The sequence below is a fragment of the Biomphalaria glabrata genome, chromosome 10 (genome assembly GCF_947242115.1).
Source record: "Biomphalaria glabrata chromosome 10, xgBioGlab47.1, whole genome shotgun sequence".
Taxonomy (NCBI): domain Eukaryota; kingdom Metazoa; phylum Mollusca; class Gastropoda; family Planorbidae; genus Biomphalaria; species Biomphalaria glabrata.
In genome coordinates, this window is record NC_074720.1 from 30,970,004 (window position 1) to 30,991,537 (window position 21,534).

The 21,534-nt window shown below is 38.2% G+C and overlaps 1 protein-coding gene across 1 annotated transcript in view; it reads right to left on the minus strand.

Annotated features, from left to right (window-relative positions):
• Positions 1 to 21,534, minus strand: part of LOC106067302 (uncharacterized) — a 105,300-nt gene that overhangs the window by 22,900 nt on the left and 60,866 nt on the right. Inside the window, exons 3-6 of the mRNA XM_056044405.1 lie at positions 9,090 to 9,455; positions 4,877 to 5,092; positions 2,076 to 2,327; positions 1,043 to 1,284 (exon numbers count right to left, since the gene is read on the minus strand). Of these exons, the coding sequence (XP_055900380.1) occupies positions 1,043 to 1,284; positions 2,076 to 2,327; positions 4,877 to 5,092; positions 9,090 to 9,455 (1,076 nt within the window). The remainder of the gene's footprint in view (positions 1 to 1,042; positions 1,285 to 2,075; positions 2,328 to 4,876; positions 5,093 to 9,089; positions 9,456 to 21,534) is intronic.

A 21,534-nucleotide genomic window follows, 5' to 3' on the forward strand; every position in this document is an offset into this window, starting at 1 on the left:
TATGAACATGGCCTAACTGATGTCTTATAATGATTATCTAATTGTTTTGTAAAGGGTTAATCTCTTATTCAAAGCCTCAAGAAAAAAACAAACATTTTCGTAAAAAAAATAATAAAAACCCAACCTTTACTTATTTGTTTAGTTTGCAGCATCTGCTACTTTCGTTCACCAAATAATATGAAATTATTAATTGTTGTTTTAAATTATGTTCCACTTATATGCATACTAAATAGATTTTTTTCTCTTAAAAAAAAAGTTTGCATTTTTTTTTTTTGTAAATGTAATAGCTAGTACGACAGAACTTATTAAACTTAGCAATACAATTGTAAAAAAAATATTTTTGACAAAAAATCTAAAACCGTTTGCATAAATGTGCTACATTATATGGTAAATAGTCATCTCGCTTACTAAATAGCCTCCTGTGTTTGTAACTATTAATAATGAATAGTTGAAAAATGGTGTATTTTTATGAAAAAACTGCTTGCATAATTGATTTTAAAAATTAGATTTTTCACTTTCAGAAGATAAAAAAAAGTAGCCGTTGCATCAAAACTTTGAATGGACCAAAATACTGTGATGTCGGATTTTCAATATCTTTGCCAGTTTACAAGATCGAAACCGGACGGACGGACGGACGGACAGACCACCCAAAACTAATAGCGTCTTTTCCCCTTTCGGGGGCTCCTAAAAAGTAGTATTTCTTCCAGGCCTAGCGATCTGTAAGCCCATCTGTTTTTACGGTTAACTAGAATGGCATGTAGCCAGCACAGCGACCAACCGCTTTACTTTTCCCAACTAATGTCTGGTATCCATTAGAGTAGGGTGGACTCAAGGGCGCCCTAAAAGTCGTGAAATTAAAAATCCCAGTCTTTACCGAGATTTTAGTGCGGGACCCTTTAGTTCGTAAGCCGAGAGCTTTACCACTCAGCCACCAAGTGCAAATAAACAAATCAATAACTACCAAAAAAAAACATAGCGAAATTAAGTCTATAGATTTACTATTGAGTCATTCAATACCGCAATGTTTACATTATGATCTCACCTTACACAGATCTTTGTAATAACGCCTACAGTGGTCTTCCGGTGACGTCATGACCGTGTACTGTCCAGTCTTTCGGTCACACCATCTCTTCACTTTGCTCTTCATCATCAGCTCCGTCAGGTTCCAGCGGCTGATGACGTACTTCTGGCGGTAGTTGTCGAACAGGGAGTAGTGGCACACGCCTGGATCCGGCTTCTCCGTGGGCGGAGTCTGGGGCGCTGGGGGAGGCTGTGGAGGTGGCGCTGAAAAAAATTTTTTTTAGCAGATTTTAAACATTTTACTGAGATTTGAGAGTTGATTTAAATTGAAGTTTTAAGTTCAAAATTGAGAAAAGTTTGTCTTTTTTTTAACAATAATTTATACCACATGATAATGAATATGAATGGACAAGACTAATGCAAATAATTATTATGTTAGATATAGAGCCTTGTTTCCAGGCAGGGCAAAGTCCTGAGGCGGCTCCTCTAGAGACTTTTAGAGTCGATTGGGTTAAAGTATATTAAATAACCTTTTTATCTGGTAGGGAAAATTTTGGTTTTAGTTTTCTAAGTGTTTAATTTGCCTGAGTATACAAATTGGAATCTAGTGTCCGAGACTTCCGTCATAAAATGTTGATTTGCTTGTGTTGTAAGCTTCTAGGTTTGATTACTTTTTAATTTCCAAACTCTACGTGAAGATTAAAATATAGTTTAGATTTCAAGATACAAGTGACTTTGCTAATGATATAATTATATTAGTATTATGTAGGTTCCGCGATGTAGTCATTGATGGAAGTGGTCATGAATATAAGCACTACGCTACCTATAAAATGCTTCCTAGTGAAATGTGTCTCCAATAGCCCCTGAAAACCGGTCCAACTCCTGGCCTTCTTGTCTGTCTCAGATATAAGACCATTTAGCTCTTAAACTTATGGCCAGAAGAGCTGAGACATTTTTGTCCAGTCGTCATTTCTCGAATTTTAAATCCGGGTGTTTCTAGCAGGACCCGAGCCTTAGATGACCTCTTAAATCTGATGACACACCAATCAACTTACGTTTAACGACGCCTTCCCTTGTCTTCGGCCTGGATGTCTGCACACAGTTTCCGTCCGAGTTTGTGCTGATGTTTTGGACCTTTCCACAACGGTCACCGTGTCCGCTCTCACAGGATTTAAGCTGCACCCTAACACCGTCGCAGGCCACCTCACTAGTCTCACGGCCACCATCCACCAGGCAGGAGCGTATCCTTATCTTGGACGTGGCCCCGATGATGAACCAGTCGGACCACTGGCCCCAGGAAGCAAAATCTGAAAATGGAGAAAAGTTGGTATCGTTAGATAAAAATAAGATCCACTGTCAACTCTGGGTGAGTACTTGACCCCCAAGCTGTGAAAGTTAGTATCATTAGAAAAAAAAACGAGCCACTGTCAACTCTGGGTGAGTACATGACCCCTAAGCTTTCGTACGCGAGTTCTACTGTCTCTAGCATTTTCTTAAAAAACTAAGACAAACAAATGTGTTCATAAGTAACTTGCTACCTTGGTTACGTGGAGCTTGTGAGGTTTAATATTTTCATATTAGAGAATGACTTTAAAATATTGTTCTTCGTCATGGATGGCTACCAATGTTTGACTTCTAGTAGCAGGTTTGGGCCAAATTAACAGATGACCTTAACATCGTCTGCTCGATAGAACGCAGGTGTAGAAAGGGGACTTTACTTTTTTTTTGCCTTGTTTTGAGAACTGCTATATTAGACAATAGGGACACGCGATTCTTAATTATGTTCATGAATCGTGCAATGTTTCGAGCGGTAGACTACAGTCATAGAACTAACCTTTTACCACTAATTAAGGTTGATGGTACTGAGATATGTTGAGATAAAGATCATCCAAGTCATGTCTGAGATCGTGACTTGTTGTTCTATTTATGCTTTATGTTAATAATGAACAAAATTATTGAAATTATTTTTCTAAAACAAAAACATAGACTAATTTTAAAATATTTCAACTTTAGCATTAAAAGTCATTTGATTGGCAAAAACTACAGCGAAATAAACTGATCGTAGCTAAATATGTTGCGATTTCTGATCATTAGAAGTTGAAAAAGAATAATAAATCCACACGCATTAGTTATTCGGGATTCGGCTAAAAGGTTCTCAGTATACACACTCTCTCTTGCTATATGATTTTCAAGATCCTTCAAAGGCAGCGCAAGTGAAATGAATTTACTTTTCTCCCTTACTTTGCGTAGGTGGTCCGCGACACACTGCCGTACAGTAGCGTACTAAGAACGCTTGCCTTGTAGACCTCCACTTTGGTCGCTGTAGTGAGCTTTTGGTTTTTACCAAACTGTTGGTTGGAGTCTAGCGAAGGTCGATGCGGCCTACCCTATGCGTTTTTGTATCTCCTCTTCTAGAGACAGGTCATCTTGAATTGTAGATCCGAAATAGCAGAATTCATTTACGGAATCTAGCTTGTTATCGTCAATGACGACTGGGGGTGGTGGTGCTGTAGCAGTTGGTCCCATAGCATTAGTTTTCTTTGTGCTAATGATTAGGCCATACTCTTTACAAGCTTGAGAGAAGCGGAACATCAGTGACTAACCAAAGTCCAAGGTACAAAAGTCAAAATACAATTTTATCATCATCTCCATCTTGCTTAAACTATTTTCAATTTTTATAATTTACCTCTAAGTGCATTAAATATGATTATTTAGGCTTTTTTTTTTAAAGTACATAAAGTAAGAAAGCAAAGCAATGTCTAATCTCGTTAACCAATGGGGTATCCCTGTTGTCTTCATTGTGTGTTTAAAATGTGTTTTAATGTGTACCTAGATGCTAACACTTCTTATGGTCTTCCGATAACGCTTACGCACAATCCCATTTAACGACTAGATTGAAAAGGTAATTTTAGTGCGTTATACAATTTGGATGGGGCATGTATATTAAGGGTTGGGGGGGGGCGAACGATTGATTATCCTCAATTTCAAATGCAATTAAGGTGTGAGAGCGTATGCAGCGTAATGCGTGCGTATAACTCACCAGCTGGGTCCACATACGAGTTTGAATATTCTATACAACACGACTTAAATGTTTTAGAAAGAGATGGTAGTTTTTGGAAGCATTCCAAAGATAAAAACAACAACATCGTTTGATCTCTCTGCCGTATTGTGTCTCTATATTATTCATGATCAAATGAAAGTCTTAAAGCTGCTGCTTATAGATTGGATATTACAAAGTAGACTCTTTTAAGAGAATATAAAATGGCTTTCCCATCAAATATTGATCAAAGAACTGTTAGTGGTTAAGTGAGACCCGTCTCGCCAAAGCTTTTTGATTCGTAAAAATAAATGGGTGTTTTATTAAAATAACTCTTTGACTTTGGACATATGTTTTTAAAAAGCCTTGTCATATATTTACACATTTTAGAGGCCGTTTGCAGTCCCGGATTAAGATTGACTTCGGCCCCGTTTCAAATTAATATATCATAAATTTGTAAGGAAAGATTTTAGAGAAGTATTATGTATTGCATTTATTACATTAATTTGATTAATTGATAAACATATTTCTTATATAAATCAGTCTGATCCCCAAACTCGATTCCGTCTCCTGAGCAATATATCACGTGACCATGAAAGCATAGCGGTGATCTTCATTTTTTGTCACAACCGATTTAAGTGCTCTTAATTGATGGGTATTACGAGCTCCATGTGGTGTCTGTGCCATGTGTACATATCAAAGGCAAGTAAAAAAATAGTTATGAAATAAGTTTTAAAAAAGGTCAAAACATGATGCATAAAAAATGATTATAGTTCATCGTTAGGCATTTAGCTTCATCTTGTACAGAGAATCACTTACTAAGGATTTGGTTGGACGTGACGGGTGTGGCAGGCGGTAGGTCGTAGATCGCATCCTCGTCCACCTCGTCCACGCCATTCACGTCGTCGCTGATGTCGCTGTCGATGAAGGTGTGGTCCACCACCACGTTGTTGGTGTTGATGTTGTTGTCACGTTTGTCTATCACCACATTCTTCTCGTCCCCTGTGATGTTGATGGCATGTTCGGTGCCACCTTCTGTGAGGAAAGAAGAAACAACTTTTTAAAATAAAAATAGTATCCCAAAGTTGTTCATTTTACAGGACTCGCGGTAACTTCAGCATGGGCTCCCGGGTTCGAATCCTTGTGAAGACTGGGATTTTTAATTTCGAGGTCTTTAGGCACCTCTCACCTGACATTAGTTGGGAGTAAAGGCGGTTGGTCGTTGTGCTTGGCCACATGACACCGTCGTTAACCGTTGGCCACAGAAACAAATGACCTTTACATCGTCTGCTCTATAGATTGCAGGGTCTGAAAGCGGAACTTTGCTTTTTTTTTACTTAATGGCATTGCCTTCAATTATGAAGATGAAGGATGAGTGTTTTACATTGCTACGAACACCCAGTTGCGACAAGCAAATTCTTCTACCTCATATGCAGACGAACCCATTGTCCTACAGCATAACAGAAGTGCGCTGCAAAGCGTTATAAAAAATCAACAAAGAAATAGACAGAGAGCTCTTACGAAAAGGAAAGCTAGTCTAAATTTTATACTACTCTTAATCATTAAATATAAATTAGACTTGGGACATGCAACAGAAATATAAGGATGTATGATTTTTTTTTTGCCATATTATGTAAAGAACACACACACAAAAGACGAAGCCACTTTTAGGAACTCATTTTGATTGCACTTCAAGCTAAATACACTAACATTTGTAAGTAAGCTCCAAATATTTATACTAAAATATATCAACATATTGTTTTGGATGCGTGGACATTGCAGGCATGTGTCAAGCTGTGGACATTGCAGGCATGTGTCAAGCTGTGGACATTGCAGGCATGTGTCAAGCTGTGGACATTGCAGGCATGTGTCAAGCTGTGGACATTGCAGGCATGTGTCAAGCTGTGGACATTGCAGACATGTGTCAAGCTGTGGACATTACAGGCATGTGTCAAGCTGTGGACATTGCAGGCATGTGTCAAGCTGTGGACATTACAGGCATGTGTCAAGCTGTGGACATTGCAGGCATGTGTCAAGCTGTGGACATTGCAGGCATGTGTCAAGCTGTGGACATTGCAGGCATGTGTCAAGCTGTGGACATTGAAGGCATGTGTCAAGCTGTGGACATTGCAGACATGTGTCAAGCTGTGGACATTACAGGCATGTGTCAAGCTGTGGACATTGCAGGCATGTGTCAAGCTGTGGACATTACAGGCATGTGTCAAGCTGTGGACATTGCAGGCATGTGTCAAGCTGTGGACATTGCAGGCATGTGTCAAGCTGTGGACATTGCAGGCATGTGTCAAGCTGTGGACATTGCAGGCATGTGTCAAGCTGTGGACATTGCAGGCATGTGTCAAGCTGTGGACATTACAGGCATGTGTCAAGCTGTGGACATTGCAGGCATGTGTCAAGCTGTGGACATTGCAGGCATGTGTCAAGCTGTGGACATTGCAGGCATGTGTCAAGCTGTGGACATTGCAGGCATGTGTCAAGCTGTGGACATTGCAGGCATGTGTCAAGCTGTGGACATTGCAGACATGTGTCAAGCTGTGGACATTGCAGGCATGTGTCAAGCTGTGGACATTGCAGGCATGTGTCAAGCTGTGGACATTGCAGGCATGTGTCAAGCTGTGGACATTGCAGGCATGTGTCAAGCTGTGGACATTGCAGACATGTGTCAAGCTGTTGACATTACAGGCATGTGTCAAGCTGTGGACATTGCAGGCATGTGTCAAGCTGTGGACATTACAGGCATGTGTCAAGCTGTGGACATTGCAGGCATGTGTCAAGCTGTGGACATTGCAGGCATGTGTCAAGCTGTGGACATTACAGGCATGTGTCAAGCTGTGGAAATTGGAACCTTATTTGATCAACTTTTATGCGCAGAGTTCAATGTGGACAACATGCCAGAGAACTCAGCGGACGCATTTGCTGTGATTGATTAGCTTTCAATGATCCCACAATCTGAGGGAGACAATTTTCTTGAGACAGAGTGGGACTCGAGTTGTTAGGGGTGAGAGACGAATACATAAAAAGAAAGATGTGAAAAGACATTAAGAGAAAGAGAGATAGAGAGAGAGACAGGGGTGGGGAGAAATAAAAGATTAAAAGGCAATGGAGAAAAAAAGAGAAAAAGAGAGAGAAAAAATCAAACAATAGAAGGAAGAAAAAAGAGAAAGACCATTGGCAAGGAGAGAGAGAGGCAGGAAGAAAAAGGAGATCAAAAGAGGGAGAGAGGGAGAAATAGTGGAGGAGAAGGAGAAAAGGAGAAGGAGATTGGGAGAATGAAAGAAAGAAAAACGAGAGATGTAGAAACTGGGAGAAGAAAAGAGAAAGAATAAGAGAGGTAGAAAGAGAGGTAGAAACAGAGAGGTAGAAACTTAGAGATGTTTTGACATTCAACTTATACGAGAAAGTTAATTAAGGTTGACAGTGGCAGTGAATGTACTTCCTCAATTGCACGTAAAGGTGTCTAATGCTATTTCTGCATCATTCTCTTGAAGGTGCTTTCGTGACAAGAGTTCATTTATAACACATTACGCCGACTTTAACATTTTTACATCCAGTATAGAGAACAAACTCAGCTCATACAAATATAACAGCCCTGTACATATCTTATATCTTATATAATACAGACGTTACTTCAAAAAAAAGAAGATGATTACGTCCTACGCGTCATGCATCTAGTCATGCATGTTTAAACCAATGGCTTAAATTCTGCCAAGTCACTGGTTTTCCTGGCTAGCTCAGGCAACCCGTTCCATGCTCTAATAGCTTTAGGGAAGAAAAGCATTTGTACAAATTTGTCCTAGCATATGGAACGAGGAATGTGTCTTTATCTTTGTGTCTTTCTGAGTATAAAAAAAAAAGAAACAGTGAACTTCATCTACAATATAGAATTCTTGGCCTTGATGACTCACACACTGATAATCACTTTTTCTCACACTTGTCATGGACGATAAAATACGAAAAATTAGCCTGTTATTACTTTCCGGGTCCATAGAACATGTAAGCCATTTTCACAATCGAAACCACAGCAGTTAAATTTACCATAAACGATTTTTTGTTCGAAATTTCGACCCAGTATGTTTTTTTAAAGCAGACTTTTAGATGTCTCAAGTACAATTTTCTTCCGCTTCAAGCACTTTTTATTAACACCATTTTGGTGCGTAACCATAGACATAAATAAATATAGACTGGCCGTAGGAAGTAACTTCATGTAACATGAAAACATGTATATCTATTGTATTCGGATTTCCGAATTATGAAAAATTACATGATCTTCATTCTTAGAGATTAAACAAAACTACACTGCTTCTTATTTACAATATAAATAGGTGTGTGGCTGAAATAGATATGAATACTTTTATACTGCTCATAAATGCTGTATAATAAAGTACACAAAATTGCAAGTCACAAATTTTCGTTTCATAAAACTCTTTAAATCGGCCAGTCTATATTTACTTATGTCTATGTGCGTAACTTTCTTTCGATTCATTTTTTTTTAAATTTTCTTTTGTTCCTACACAGATCTAGATCTAGATTTTAAATCTAATTGGACATCATTCACCAATCGTAAATAAACACATTTAGCCACGTCATAATATAGATAAAACAATGAAAAATACGTATCACGTGACAGACACTATGGATTACATATTATGTATAGAAGATATATAGAATCAAGTGGCTAAATGTTTGTTTACGATTGGTGAATGAGGTCCAGTATCGTCTTGATCTAGATACTTTTACGAGTAAATGTTTCTGTGTGATAATCAAATGTATTTTTACAATGACTAGAAACAGGTATGTATGAAATAGTATATGTGTGTGTGTGTGTACGTGACAAAATGACTACAGTTTGAAATGGTAAGGACTGTAGTTAATGATAATGCGTAGAACTTTCATTTCGTTGATGTACACGGTATTGGTCTAGTTTTCTAGATGACTGTAACACACGTTCACATACACAAGACATGAGATTTTAACAGGAATGTAAAATAACAATGTGCTAAATGCTAAAACATACCTTCTATACTGAACAGGTCAATACTTGCTTCCGTTGTCGCGGAGGTCGAGTTGACCTGAAAGTAAGCAGTCGACTCCGTGGGCGTCAATCTGCCGTTGGCCTCGCTGGCATTACCTCCGTCGTCACCAGAGCCGGAGCCGGAGCCCGAGGCGAAGAGGTCGTCGTCATCGAAGGTGACGTCAGTGGTCTTGGCAGTGGTGCTGGTGGTGCTGCTGGGGGCCGCGGCTGGCGACGCCTTGATGTAACCTTTGCCTTTGCTCAGGGTGTTCTTCACCTCATTCTTCAGAGTGTTCAGGCCAGGGCGGAACTGTGAGGCGCCCTCGTCTAGATCAATGAACACAATAGGAGATTTGTTGGCCTCTTGTACTACAAATAGAAAGAAGCCAAACGAAAAAATATAACTTTTGGAACATCGATGTTTATGGGGAATTCAAATCAAAGCTTATAAAAAGGGATATTAAAGCCATGGACACAGATGTAATAGCATTTAGACCGCACATTGTGTAGGGAAGTGGCTATCTAGACAAGAAATCGACATGTGGAAGAAGCATTGGTCTTAGTAGACAAAGAAAAAAAAATTGATTCTTGCAACAGTCAGTCAGGGTTTACTTTCACCTGTAAGTTATGAGGGCAAGAAGAGTTGTTTCCCTTTCAGACCTAGAGATCTTTAGGGTCATCTGCTTCTATGGCTGACGGTTAACAGAGGTGTCATGTGGCCAGCACAAGGACTGTTACGTCTTATTAAGTGATGAGACGTTTCAGCGATACACCAACACCAGAACGACAGAATCATAGTTTATACATAATTTAATCTTAACACTGTAAGTACTATTCTGTTTCTATTCCTACATTTTGGTTCTTCCCCTCTTTCCACGCGCATTCGCACCATTCCACATTTACGATGCGCACGTACCCCACCCCTTTTGTTTAGCAAGTTCAATACGTAACAACGACCAACCACCTTTACTTTTCACCAACTAATCCCAGGAAGCCATTAGGGCTGGGTGGGCTAAGAAGCACCCAAAGATCCCGACATTAAAAATTACAGCCTTTACCAGAATTCGAACCCAGGAACTTAAGTTCGAAAGCTGTACCGCACCTCCCATGCGGGCAAGAATGCTTTCTCAAAATGGAGCTTTATTGCCACAATAAAAGAAATGCCCCTAAAGCTATGCCATGTGGAAATGAAATAGACCAGTGATAAAATGAAATTCTCTATTCAATAATTCGAGTCTTTTCTTACGCGTTGTGAAAATTAGTTTCTGCTTCCAGCGAAAGAGTTTAGAAATAGGATTTTAAAGTGTGTCCATAATTTATCGCATACCTTCTTAATTACATAGCTAATTAAAACTTCAAATTTCCTGTACACCAAATACAACAAAAAAGCTATTTACTGTTATCTACCATTTATGAACATCACCAGTGTGTACTATTATCAGTGTGGTTAATTGATTTCAGATATATGAAGGAATTAGAAAGAATGTAGTAAAAACGGTATGATAGGACATGAATATTGTGTTTTTTTTCGTCATGCACAAGAAATTAATACAGATATGTTATTACAGAAAATAACAGTGTGATATAATATAATATAATATAATATAACTTTATTTTGACAAAATATAAAGTTTTATAACCATAGGTCAATTTTCTTTTAGATTTTCATGATATATAATATATGCGCAAAACACTGCGTCATTAAGGCAATGAATCTTTCGAAACGGCGTCTTAGAAAGCATCTAAAAGGAAAAGAAAAATGGACGAAATTCCACGCGAATCCATACGGCAGTTAATGAGATCTCTTGATACATAAATACGCCAGTCAGTCAGTAAAATGAACGGTATTATGGCGTATAAGATAGAAAGAGGCATGTTTTCATAGTTACTGCCATTAGTTAAATTACTTTTTTTTCCTTTTTGAAAACGGCTTGTATCCCATTCAAACGTGTACATAGAAAGGATGGGGAGGTGTAGGTTAGGCCAGATTAGGACTTGAATTAAGCTGTAATGTGATACCATCATGCTTGCTTGAAAGTGCAGGGTGGGTGTACTAATACTTTCTATCTGAAAAAAAACCCACGTGACCGGAAATGTATGTAAATGTGCAGTAGCTTCATCCGTTCTCCACGTATACGTGTTCCCTGCAACGAATCCGACTTGTTCAACTTCACTTTATTTATTCCTAATATATTTACAACTTTGTCTGATCTGTTTTTAATAAAGTGATTTGTTTCTTTTAAATATTCATGTCTTTTTTTGTATATAGACACTATATTTATTACAAAATGTTTTGTGTGTATAGTCCTCGTTCACAGCGCTTTGGTTCTGCCCCGCAATGGATCCATTATCTCATCGACTGCGCATCGCCGAAGCAGTCTTTTGCAAAACGTCACTTACCTAATGGCCTATTAATAGGATGATCTAAATTGTTTGTTATAGACAGCGCTTTTTTTTTTTGTAAAGGAATAGGTGCCGGCTATCAGTGATGGATTGCCTAACATTTAACTACTAATAGATTAATAATAAACGTTAAAATACAAGAAAAGTAATAATTTTTCCCCATATTTAAAAAGGTGCCGGTACACCGTACCGGTGCGTACCGTCACATAAAAAGCACTGGTTATAGATACACAATGCTAGAAAAGATCAAGCCAATACCTTGTATTCATTGATCAAACCCTACATTATTTGCTATCAGGAGAAATGATAATATTCAAATAGGGGACCAGGTCCACTATTAACTTCTGAAAGTGACATCCTTATTTACAAAATTTTAAATGAGCGTTTATACGTAGCTTTAAATCTCGCTTTTACAAATAGGTAAAACTTTGTGCATAGAATCTACCTAAATAGTTTTTTTTTAATACTGAGAAACTTTTTCTGATCATTTGTTAGTGGCTGATACATAAGAAGAAACACACCTACATATATTTTCTTATAACATTTGACAATCGACAAAACATACCTTTTACTAAAAAGTGGACAATTATCTTTAGTTGTTATGTTTTAAAATGGTTCATTCTTTTTTTTTTTTAAATCTTGCATAATAAAAATAAAACAACAGTTTGCTGTCAGAAATTAGCCGTTGAATCTAGCAAACTACAAAATATAGAAAATATGCTTAAATTAGATTTTCCATAGCTCTTTTATGAGATCGCCACTTGACGCACGGACAGACGGACCACACACACACACACTTTAAGCGGCATTTCACATTTCAAATGCCGCTAAAAACCACACAGGTTTGACATAATATATATATATATTTGGGGGAAGGGGGTTGTGCATGTGTGAGTGTACGTAATTAATGTTCATTATATTATGAGCTTTTATTCTTTCGGACGTTTTTTTGTACCCAAGAATAGACTCTTCGTTTAGTTAGTGGAAAGACAGAAGACATCTCGCCCTTGCCAGTTAAAGGTCTGGGGGAGCGCTGTGAACTTTGAACACCCCCCTCCCCGGATACGCCCATGTATACGCATTGGGCTCAAATTCACCTGACTGGCTAATAAAAATTAATAGAAATATAGAACAAAAAAAAAAGAACTAGAATACAACAGTGTTATATTTTGGTATTTGTGGTTGAACAAACTGCAAGTAAACGCTGATCCTTTGGGTGTCAGGTCACATAAGAACAAGTATATTTCTGGTTCACCACGCTTTGATTCTGCCCCACAATGGATTGGATCCGTTATCTCAAATAATACATAATAAATCGATTCATAATTGACCAGTTGACCTAGATGTTTTCTCATCTGTAATATGTGCACGCTCAACGATATTGGCCTTGCTAAGGGTGACACAATAAATATTCAATAAGGCAAAGCTAGCAGCTCTAATTAGGAAAATGAAGGGAGAAAATATTCAAGACTTTGAGAACAAGTGTGGCATCGGAGAGGACTCAACATATCCACAAAACTGAAAGTGTTCTAACATTAGGAACAGCTTGACTCATTCAAACATACAGGCTACTTCAATTAAAAAAATAGAAATCGAAACCCTGGTCACATGACTGACTGAGTTATAACAAACCGGAAGTTATCCTCACCGAAGCCATTAAGAGTCGAGCATAACAAGAAGAATGATTGAAAACAGCATGAAGATGTTGTGATGCTAGTTCATTAGCTCCCTTTTATTCCCTCTTTCAAGGCTATATAGATAAATCAAAGTTTTGACCCTTGAAGCTTGTGGAAGAGGTAGAACATAATTGCAGTCTCTGAAAACGAATTGTGGAGTACCTTAAAGCAAACTGTATTACACGAAGTGGACGTCCAATGAGGTTACATACCAGACAGAGATGGATGTGCACACATCTTTTCTTCTGCTTAATCCAAGGGCAGACAATTGATTTCTTTTTAAAGTTAAAACGTAGAAGCTGGAAATGTTCTGAAGTGAGACACTAGAAATAGTAGCGCTAGAGACATTCAAGTGTTTGCTTGACTGAAGTGAGACACTAGAAATAGTAGCGCTAGAGACATTCAAGTGTTTGCTTGACTGAAGTGAGACACTAGAAATAGTAGCGCTAGAGACATTCAAGTGTTTGCTTGACTGAAGTGAGACACTAGAAATAGTAGCGCTAGAGACATTCAAGTGTTTGCTTGACTGAAGTGAGACACTAGAAATAGTAGCGCTAGAGACATTCAAGTGTTTGCTTGACTGAAGTGAGACACTAGAAATAGTAGCGCTAGAGACATCCAAGTGTTTGCTTGACTGAAGTGAGACACTAGAAATAGTAGCGCTAGAGACATTCAAGTGTTTGCTTGACTGAAGTGAGACACTAGAAATAGTAGCGCTAGAGACATTCAAGTGTTTGCTTGACTGAAGTGAGACACTAGAAATAGTAGCGCTAGAGACATTCAAGTGTTTGCTTGACTGAAGTGAGACACTAGAAATAGTAGCGCTAGAGACATTCAAGTGTTTGCTTGACTGAAGTGAGACACTAGAAATAGTAGCGCTAGAGACATTCAAGTGTTTGCTTGACTGAAGTGAGACACTAGAAATAGTAGCGCTAGAGACATTCAAGTGTTTGCTTGACTGAAGTGAGACACTAGAAATAGTAGCGCTAGAGACATTCAAGTGTTTGCTTGACTGAAGTGAGACACTAGAAATAGTAGCGCTAGAGACATTCAAGTGTTTGCTTGACTGAAGTGAGACACTAGAAATAGTAGCGCTAGAGACATTCAAGTGTTTGCTTGACTGAAGTGAGACACTAGAAATAGTAGCGCTAGAGACATCCAAGTGTTTGCTTGACTGAAGTGAGACACTAGAAATAGTAGCGCTAGAGACATTCAAGTGTTTGCTTGACTGAAGTGAGACACTAGAAATAGTAGCGCTAGAGACATTCAAGTGTTTGCTTGACTGAAGTGAGACACTAGAAATAGTAGCGCTAGAGACATTCAAGTGTTTGCTTGACTGAAGTGAGACACTAGAAATAGTAGCGCTAGAGACATTCAAGTGTTTGCTTGACTGAAGTGAGACACTAGAAATAGTAGCGCTAGAGACATTCAAGTGTTTGCTTGACTGAAGTGAGACACTAGAAATAGTAGCGCTAGAGACATTCAAGTGTTTGCTTGACTGAAGTGAGACACTAGAAATAGTAGCGCTAGAGACATTCAAGTGTTTGCTTGACTGAAGTGAGACACTAGAAATAGTAGCGCTAGAGACATTCAAGTGTTTGCTTGACTGAAGTGAGACACTAGAAATAGTAGCGCTAGAGACATTCAAGTGTTTGCTTGACTGAAGTGAGACACTAGAAATAGTAGCGCTAGAGACATTCAAGTGTTTGCTTGACTGAAGTGAGACACTAGAAATAGTAGCGCTAGAGACATTCAAGTGTTTGCTTGACTGAAGTGAGACACTAGAAATAGTAGCGCTAGAGACATTCAAGTGTTTGCTTGACTGAAGTGAGACACTAGAAATAGTAGCGCTAGAGACATTCAAGTGTTTGATTGACTGAAGTAAGACACTAGAAATAGTAGCGCTAGAGACATTCAAGTGTTTGCTTGACTGAAGTGAGACACTAGAAATAGTAGCGCTAGAGACATTCAAGTGTTTGCTTGACTGAAGAGAAAGTACTAGGGATGATCCTAACCACAACTACTGCTACTTCAAGGATGACCCTAACCACAACTACTGCTGCTTAAGATACTTTGTTTAAAGAATGGGAAATGACGTTGTATTAATAGACATATTCCAAGGTTTCTTTATTCGTGTCTGAAAGTAAAAGGTTTTAGTCTGAAGTCCTCTTCACTCGGTCCATTCATTCTTTCATTTCGCTCCTCCCTTGTTTTTTTTTTTATTCCAATAATCTACGACTTGCTGCAGCTAAAGGCACAACATGAAATCGCTTACAACTATATCCATCAATAACGTAGAAGTTTTTCTCTTATTCCACCGCAAACGCAATAATTAATTACCCAAAATAAATTGACTACTTGGTTAATTTTTAAAATTGATTTATGTTAAGTTAGGTACAATAAGTAATTGATTTATGTTTTGTTAGTTACAATAAGTAATTGATTTATATTTTGTTAGTTACAATAAGTAATTGATTTATGTTTTGTTAGTTACAATAAGTAATTGATTTATGTTTTGTTAGTTACAATAAGTAATTGATTTATGTTTTGTTAGTTACAATAAGTAATTGATTTATGTTTTGTTAGTTACAATAAGTAATTGATTTATGTTTTGTTAGTTACAATAAGTAATTGATTTATGTTTTGTTAGTTACAATAAGTAATTGATTTATGTTTTGTTAGTTACAATAAGTAATTGATTTATGTTTTGTTAGGTACAATAAGTAATTGTTAAAAGTTTCAACTTGATCCGAGAACAGTGTATGAGAGAAAGAACGTGTTCCATTATCTAAGGAGACGAAACCCAACATATTTAGCCGTATCTGTGAATACTGAAGGAAACTGTGTACGGATGTACGAAATTTCATGCGAATCCGAACGGCAGTTAATGAAATCTCTTGATACATAAATCCGTCAGTCAGTAAGTGAAATGATATTTTGCGCTGATCATAGAGATGAGGGATGTATTCACAGTTACTTTAAATAACATAAATTTAATTAGTTTTTTTTTCCTTTTTGAAAGCGGTTAGTATTCCATTCTAAGCTGTATGAAGGACGGGGAGGTGTGTGGTTCAGGTGAGGTTAGGACCTGAACTAAGCTGTCATGTGATACATCATGTTTGCTTGAAAGTGCAGGATGGGAGTTCTGATGTTATATACCTGAAAATGCCCACATGACAGGAAATAAATGAGAATGTCCAGTAGCTTCATTCGTTATCCATTCGACGCATTTTGACTTGTTATACTTGTTATACTTTATTAATTTGTTAAATATTTAAAACTTTGTCTTATCTTTTTTTTAAAAAAATAAAGTGATTTAAGTCTTTTTTAAATGTTTAAGTATTTATTTTTTTCGTATAGAAAATATGTTTATTACAAAATGTTGAGTGTTTTCTAAAACATCGACAGTCTATCGCCGAAGCGGTGTTTTGCAAAACGTACCTAATGGGAACATTAAAAGGTTGGTCTAAATCTAGAAGGTTATACATAGATATAAATTATTAGGAATGATCAAGCTATTATCTTGAAATCATTTATAAACAAAATAAAAACAGACGAATTTATAATAGTTCATTAATGCTGTCAGAATAATTGATGATATTCAAATAGGGGACCAGGTCCACTATTAACTGTGATGGTCTAAATGTAACAACAATAATATTTATAAATGGGCGTTTATACGTAGCTTTAAATCGTGTCCTAAAAAATGGGTAAAGCTTTGTGCATAGAATCTGCCTTAATAGTTATTATTTAAATAATGATAAACATTTTCTGATCATTGTTAGTGGCTGATACACATGAAGAAACACATATATACACATAGTTTCTTACAACAATCATTTGACAATCGACAAAACTGTCTACATTAGATTGACTAAAAAAAATAAACCAAAAAAACAACAACAGCTACAACAACAACTTTTATTGAAAACTATCAGCTGTATACAGTCTTAATAATCAAAATATAAAAACAAAACACAAAGCTTATCTAAAGGAAAGAACATTACACTTACAACTATATCCATCAATAATGTAGAAGTTATTTATCTTATTCGATATGAAACAAAATAATTAATTACCAATATTTAATTATCAATAATTATTTGACTAATTAGTTAATTTTGTAAAAATGGATTCATGTCTTGTCTATGCCAATGAAAAACTGTGCAAAGTTTCAGGTTGATCCGAGAATGGGTGTGGGAGAGAGAACGCATACAAACTTTTACACCAGAAAGAGTGAGTTGCTATAAGATTTGCACAAATATTTCAATTCACTTCAAAATCTAAAATCAATATTTGTCCTTCTGTCTCTCATCTCTTCTTTCACTCCCCTCCCTTGTCATCCCATCATCTGTATCTTAACTCAAAGAGATATCGGACTTTATTAGCCTATGTAAACACGCACCTGCAGCTTCCATAATGCTACGATTTCCTTGCTGTACTCAAGGTGCTGTCGCTGACCACATTCGCAAAGCACTGTATCAAATAAGTTACTGTCGCAGACCACATTCGCAAAGCACTGTATCAAATAAGTTACTGTCGCTGACCACATTCGCAAAGCACTGTATCAAATAAGTTACTGTCGCTGACCACATTCGCAAAGCACTGTATCAAATAAGTTACTGTCGCTGACCACACTCGCAAAGCACTGTATCAAATAAGTTACTGTCGCTGACCACATTCGCAAAGCACTGTATCAAATAAGTTACTGTCGCTGACCACACTCGCAAAGCACTGTATCAAATAAGTTACTGTCACTGACCACATTCGCAAAGCACTGTGTATCAAATAAGTTACTGTCGCTTACCACATTCGCAAAGCACTGTGTATCAAATAAGTTACTGTCGCTGACTACATTCGCAAAGCACTGTATCAAATAAGTTACTGTCGCTGACCACATTCGCAAAGCACTGTATCAAATAAGTTACTGTCGCTGACCACATTCGCAAAGCACTGTATCAAATAAGTTACTGTCGCTGACCACATTCGCAAAGCACTGTATCAAATAAGTTACTGTCGCTGACCACATTCGCAAAGCACTGTATCAATAAGTTACTGTCGCTGACCACACTCGCAAAGCACTGTATCAAATAAGTTACTGTCACTGACCACATTCGCAAAGCACTGTGTATCAAATAAGTTACTGTCGCTGACAACATTCGCAAAGCACTGTATCAAATAAGTTACTGTCGCTGACCACATTCGCAAAGCACTGTATCAATAAAGTTACTGTCGCTGACCACATTCGCAAAGCACTGTATCAATTAAGGTTCCTTCTATAAGATTCTAGAGACCAAACCTTCTCGTCTATCACAAGACTGTGTTTTCACGAGCAGCGTCCCATATAGACACCCGAGGGGAATGAGAACGAGTGTACGGAATGAGTTAAAGGGGTTTTCGAGGCGTGGTGGCTGAGCGGCCCCGAGTCCGGGGTTCGAATCCTGGTGAAGACTGGGAGTTTTAATTTCGAGACCTTCGGGCGCCTCTGAATCCACCCAGCTGACATTAATTTGGGAAAAGTAAAGGCGGTTGGTCGTTGTGCTGGCCACATGGCACCTCCTTAACCGTAATCCACAAAAACAGATGACCCTTACATCATCTGCCCTATAGACCACAAGGGGAACTAAGAAAACTATATGGAGAGCTCCCTGATTTGGAAACCACTGCGCAGTTCATCTCATATATTGGTCTAGTCATCTGAACTTTCCAACACCAGAAAGAGTGAGTTGCTATAAGATTTGCACAAATATTTCAATTCACTTCAAAATCTAAAATCAATATTTGTCCTTCTGTCTCTCATCTCTTCTTTCACTCCCCTCCCTTGTCATCCCATCATCTGTATCTTAACTCAAAGAGATATCGGACTTTATTAGCCTATGTAAACACGCACCTGCAGCTTCCATAATGCTACGATTTCCTTGCTGTACTCAAGGTGCTGTCGCTGACCACATTCGCAAAGCACTGTATCAAATAAGTTACTGTCGCAGACCACATTCGCAAAGCACTGTATCAAATAAGTTACTGTCGCTGACCACATTCGCAAAGCACTGTATCAAATAAGTTACTGTCGCTGACCACATTCGCAAAGCACTGTATCAAATAAGTTACTGTCGCTGACCACATTCGCAAAGCACTGTATCAAATAAGTTACTGTCGCTGACCACATTCGCAAAGCACTGTATCAAATAAGTTACTGTCGCTGACCACATTCGCAAAGCACTGTATCAATAAGTTACTGTCGCTGACCACACTCGCAAAGCACTGTATCAAATAAGTTACTGTCACTGACCACATTCGCAAAGCACTGTGTATCAAATAAGTTACTGTCGCTGACAACATTCGCAAAGCACTGTATCAAATAAGTTACTGTCGCTGACAACATTCGCAAAGCACTGTATCAAATAAGTTACTGTCGCTGACCACATTCGCAAAGCACTGTATCAATAAAGTTACTGTCGCTGACCACATTCGCAAAGCACTGTATCAATTAAGGTTCCTTCTATAAGATTCTAGAGACCAAACCTTCTCGTCTATCACAAGACTGTGTTTTCACGAGCAGCGTCCCATATAGACACCCGAGGGGAATGAGAACGAGTGTACGGAATGAGTTAAAGGGGTTTTCGAGGCGTGGTGGCTGAGCGGCCCCGAGTCCGGGGTTCGAATCCTGGTGAAGACTGGGAGTTTTAATTTCGAGACCTTCGGGCGCCTCTGAATCCACCCAGCTGACATTAATTTGGGAAAAGTAAAGGCGGTTGGTCGTTGTGCTGGCCACATGGCACCTCCTTAACCGTAATCCACAGAAACAGATGACCCTTACATCATCTGCCCTATAGACCACAAGGGGAACTAAGAAAACTATATGGAGAGCTCCCTGATTTGGAAACCACTGCGCAGTTCATCTCATATATTGGTCTAGTCATCTGAACTTTCCAACATAACATCGAGAACGAAGAAGAAGAAGAAGAGTTGTAGCTAGACACAAAATGTCTCTTCTGTAAAGACAGAAGAGACAAAAATGGGGTGGGGCGGTCGAAAAAAAAAGAAAATTGTCCTAAGTCAAGGTCGAGAAGACCAGGATCTATTATTGTAAGCAGGGCGCCAATGGGGTGAATAGATTCTAAGCCTGGCGCCCTAGACGTGCGTCACGACGTTGTCTCTATCGTCAATCAATTTCTCAGAGAATTCGTTTGAAAACCTTGACCCCTCTTTTCTCACACTTCCGGTCTATCTTAGAAGTATCAGACGACAGCATTCAGATACAGGAATCACAGTAATCAGACAACCCTTTTTTAAAATAAAGAGCCACACTAGAGAAGTCCTATAAAAGCCTTTTTATATAAATGATCACAATAGGTGGGTTCAGAGATTAGTTTTTTTATATATAGGATCAGAGCAGCAAATTAACACTCATGCATTTTTAAAATACCTCTATTCAAGTCGCAACTTCTTGTAGGGTGCAGGAACGTGGATATCATTTTATGAGAAATTTAACTATTGATGTCTATCGCTGAGAAAAGAATTGATAGTTGGCCACACTGGAAAACTCTAGTTAGACCGTTATAATTTTCAAAGTAAAAAAAAAAACAAAAGAAAATTTAAATTTGGCTAGAGAAATAGTTCTAGATCTAGATCCAGTATCGGTTTTGAAAGGACTATCGCGTTCGGGAATATCCGAATCCGAATGTAAGGTGTTATTAATTCAAGAGTTTAATCAATTATTGTTTATGCCATTTTTGCTCATTGTCTTCTAAGTCTAGATCTAATAGTCTATCTTTGGATTTTGGAATTTTATAAAGTCAGTAGATCTATACATTCTCTTCACCAGGATTCTTTCTCGAGGAAAGGGGGGGGGGGGAGGGGAGTGCTGAAAATGTTCCACTATTTTTAATATGACGTTTATCAGTTATCAAGAGAAAAACAATCGCTCAATAAGTTGCGTAAAGTAAAACTCAAGAGCGCTGACCTGATATCATTAGGCAGCTTGCAGCACACAGTGCTACACCCTTGCAGAACCTCCACTCAGCTCATCCCAAACTGTATCACTACCTGACGTTCATTAGGATAGATCAGCTGTGTGGAGGGATGGTTGCAGAACTACTGTCGTTACTGTCAGGAATAATTCTGACCAAGTCATTAGCTCGCTGTAACCTTGCCGCGACTTCATTGTTTTAAGTCCAGTGTGTCTAATTAGTTCAGTGTCTGTAAGAAGAACATCCAATTCCACTCGACACTCGACTGGCGTTTTAGCTGACCGTTGGTCAGACTAAATAATAAAGGGGAATGCTGATGGCCGGTGGGGAGGGGTTTGCTGAGTATGAGAAAAAAAAATTATCTGAAGAGGTTGAAGCTATCAAAAAGGAGTGGAGACA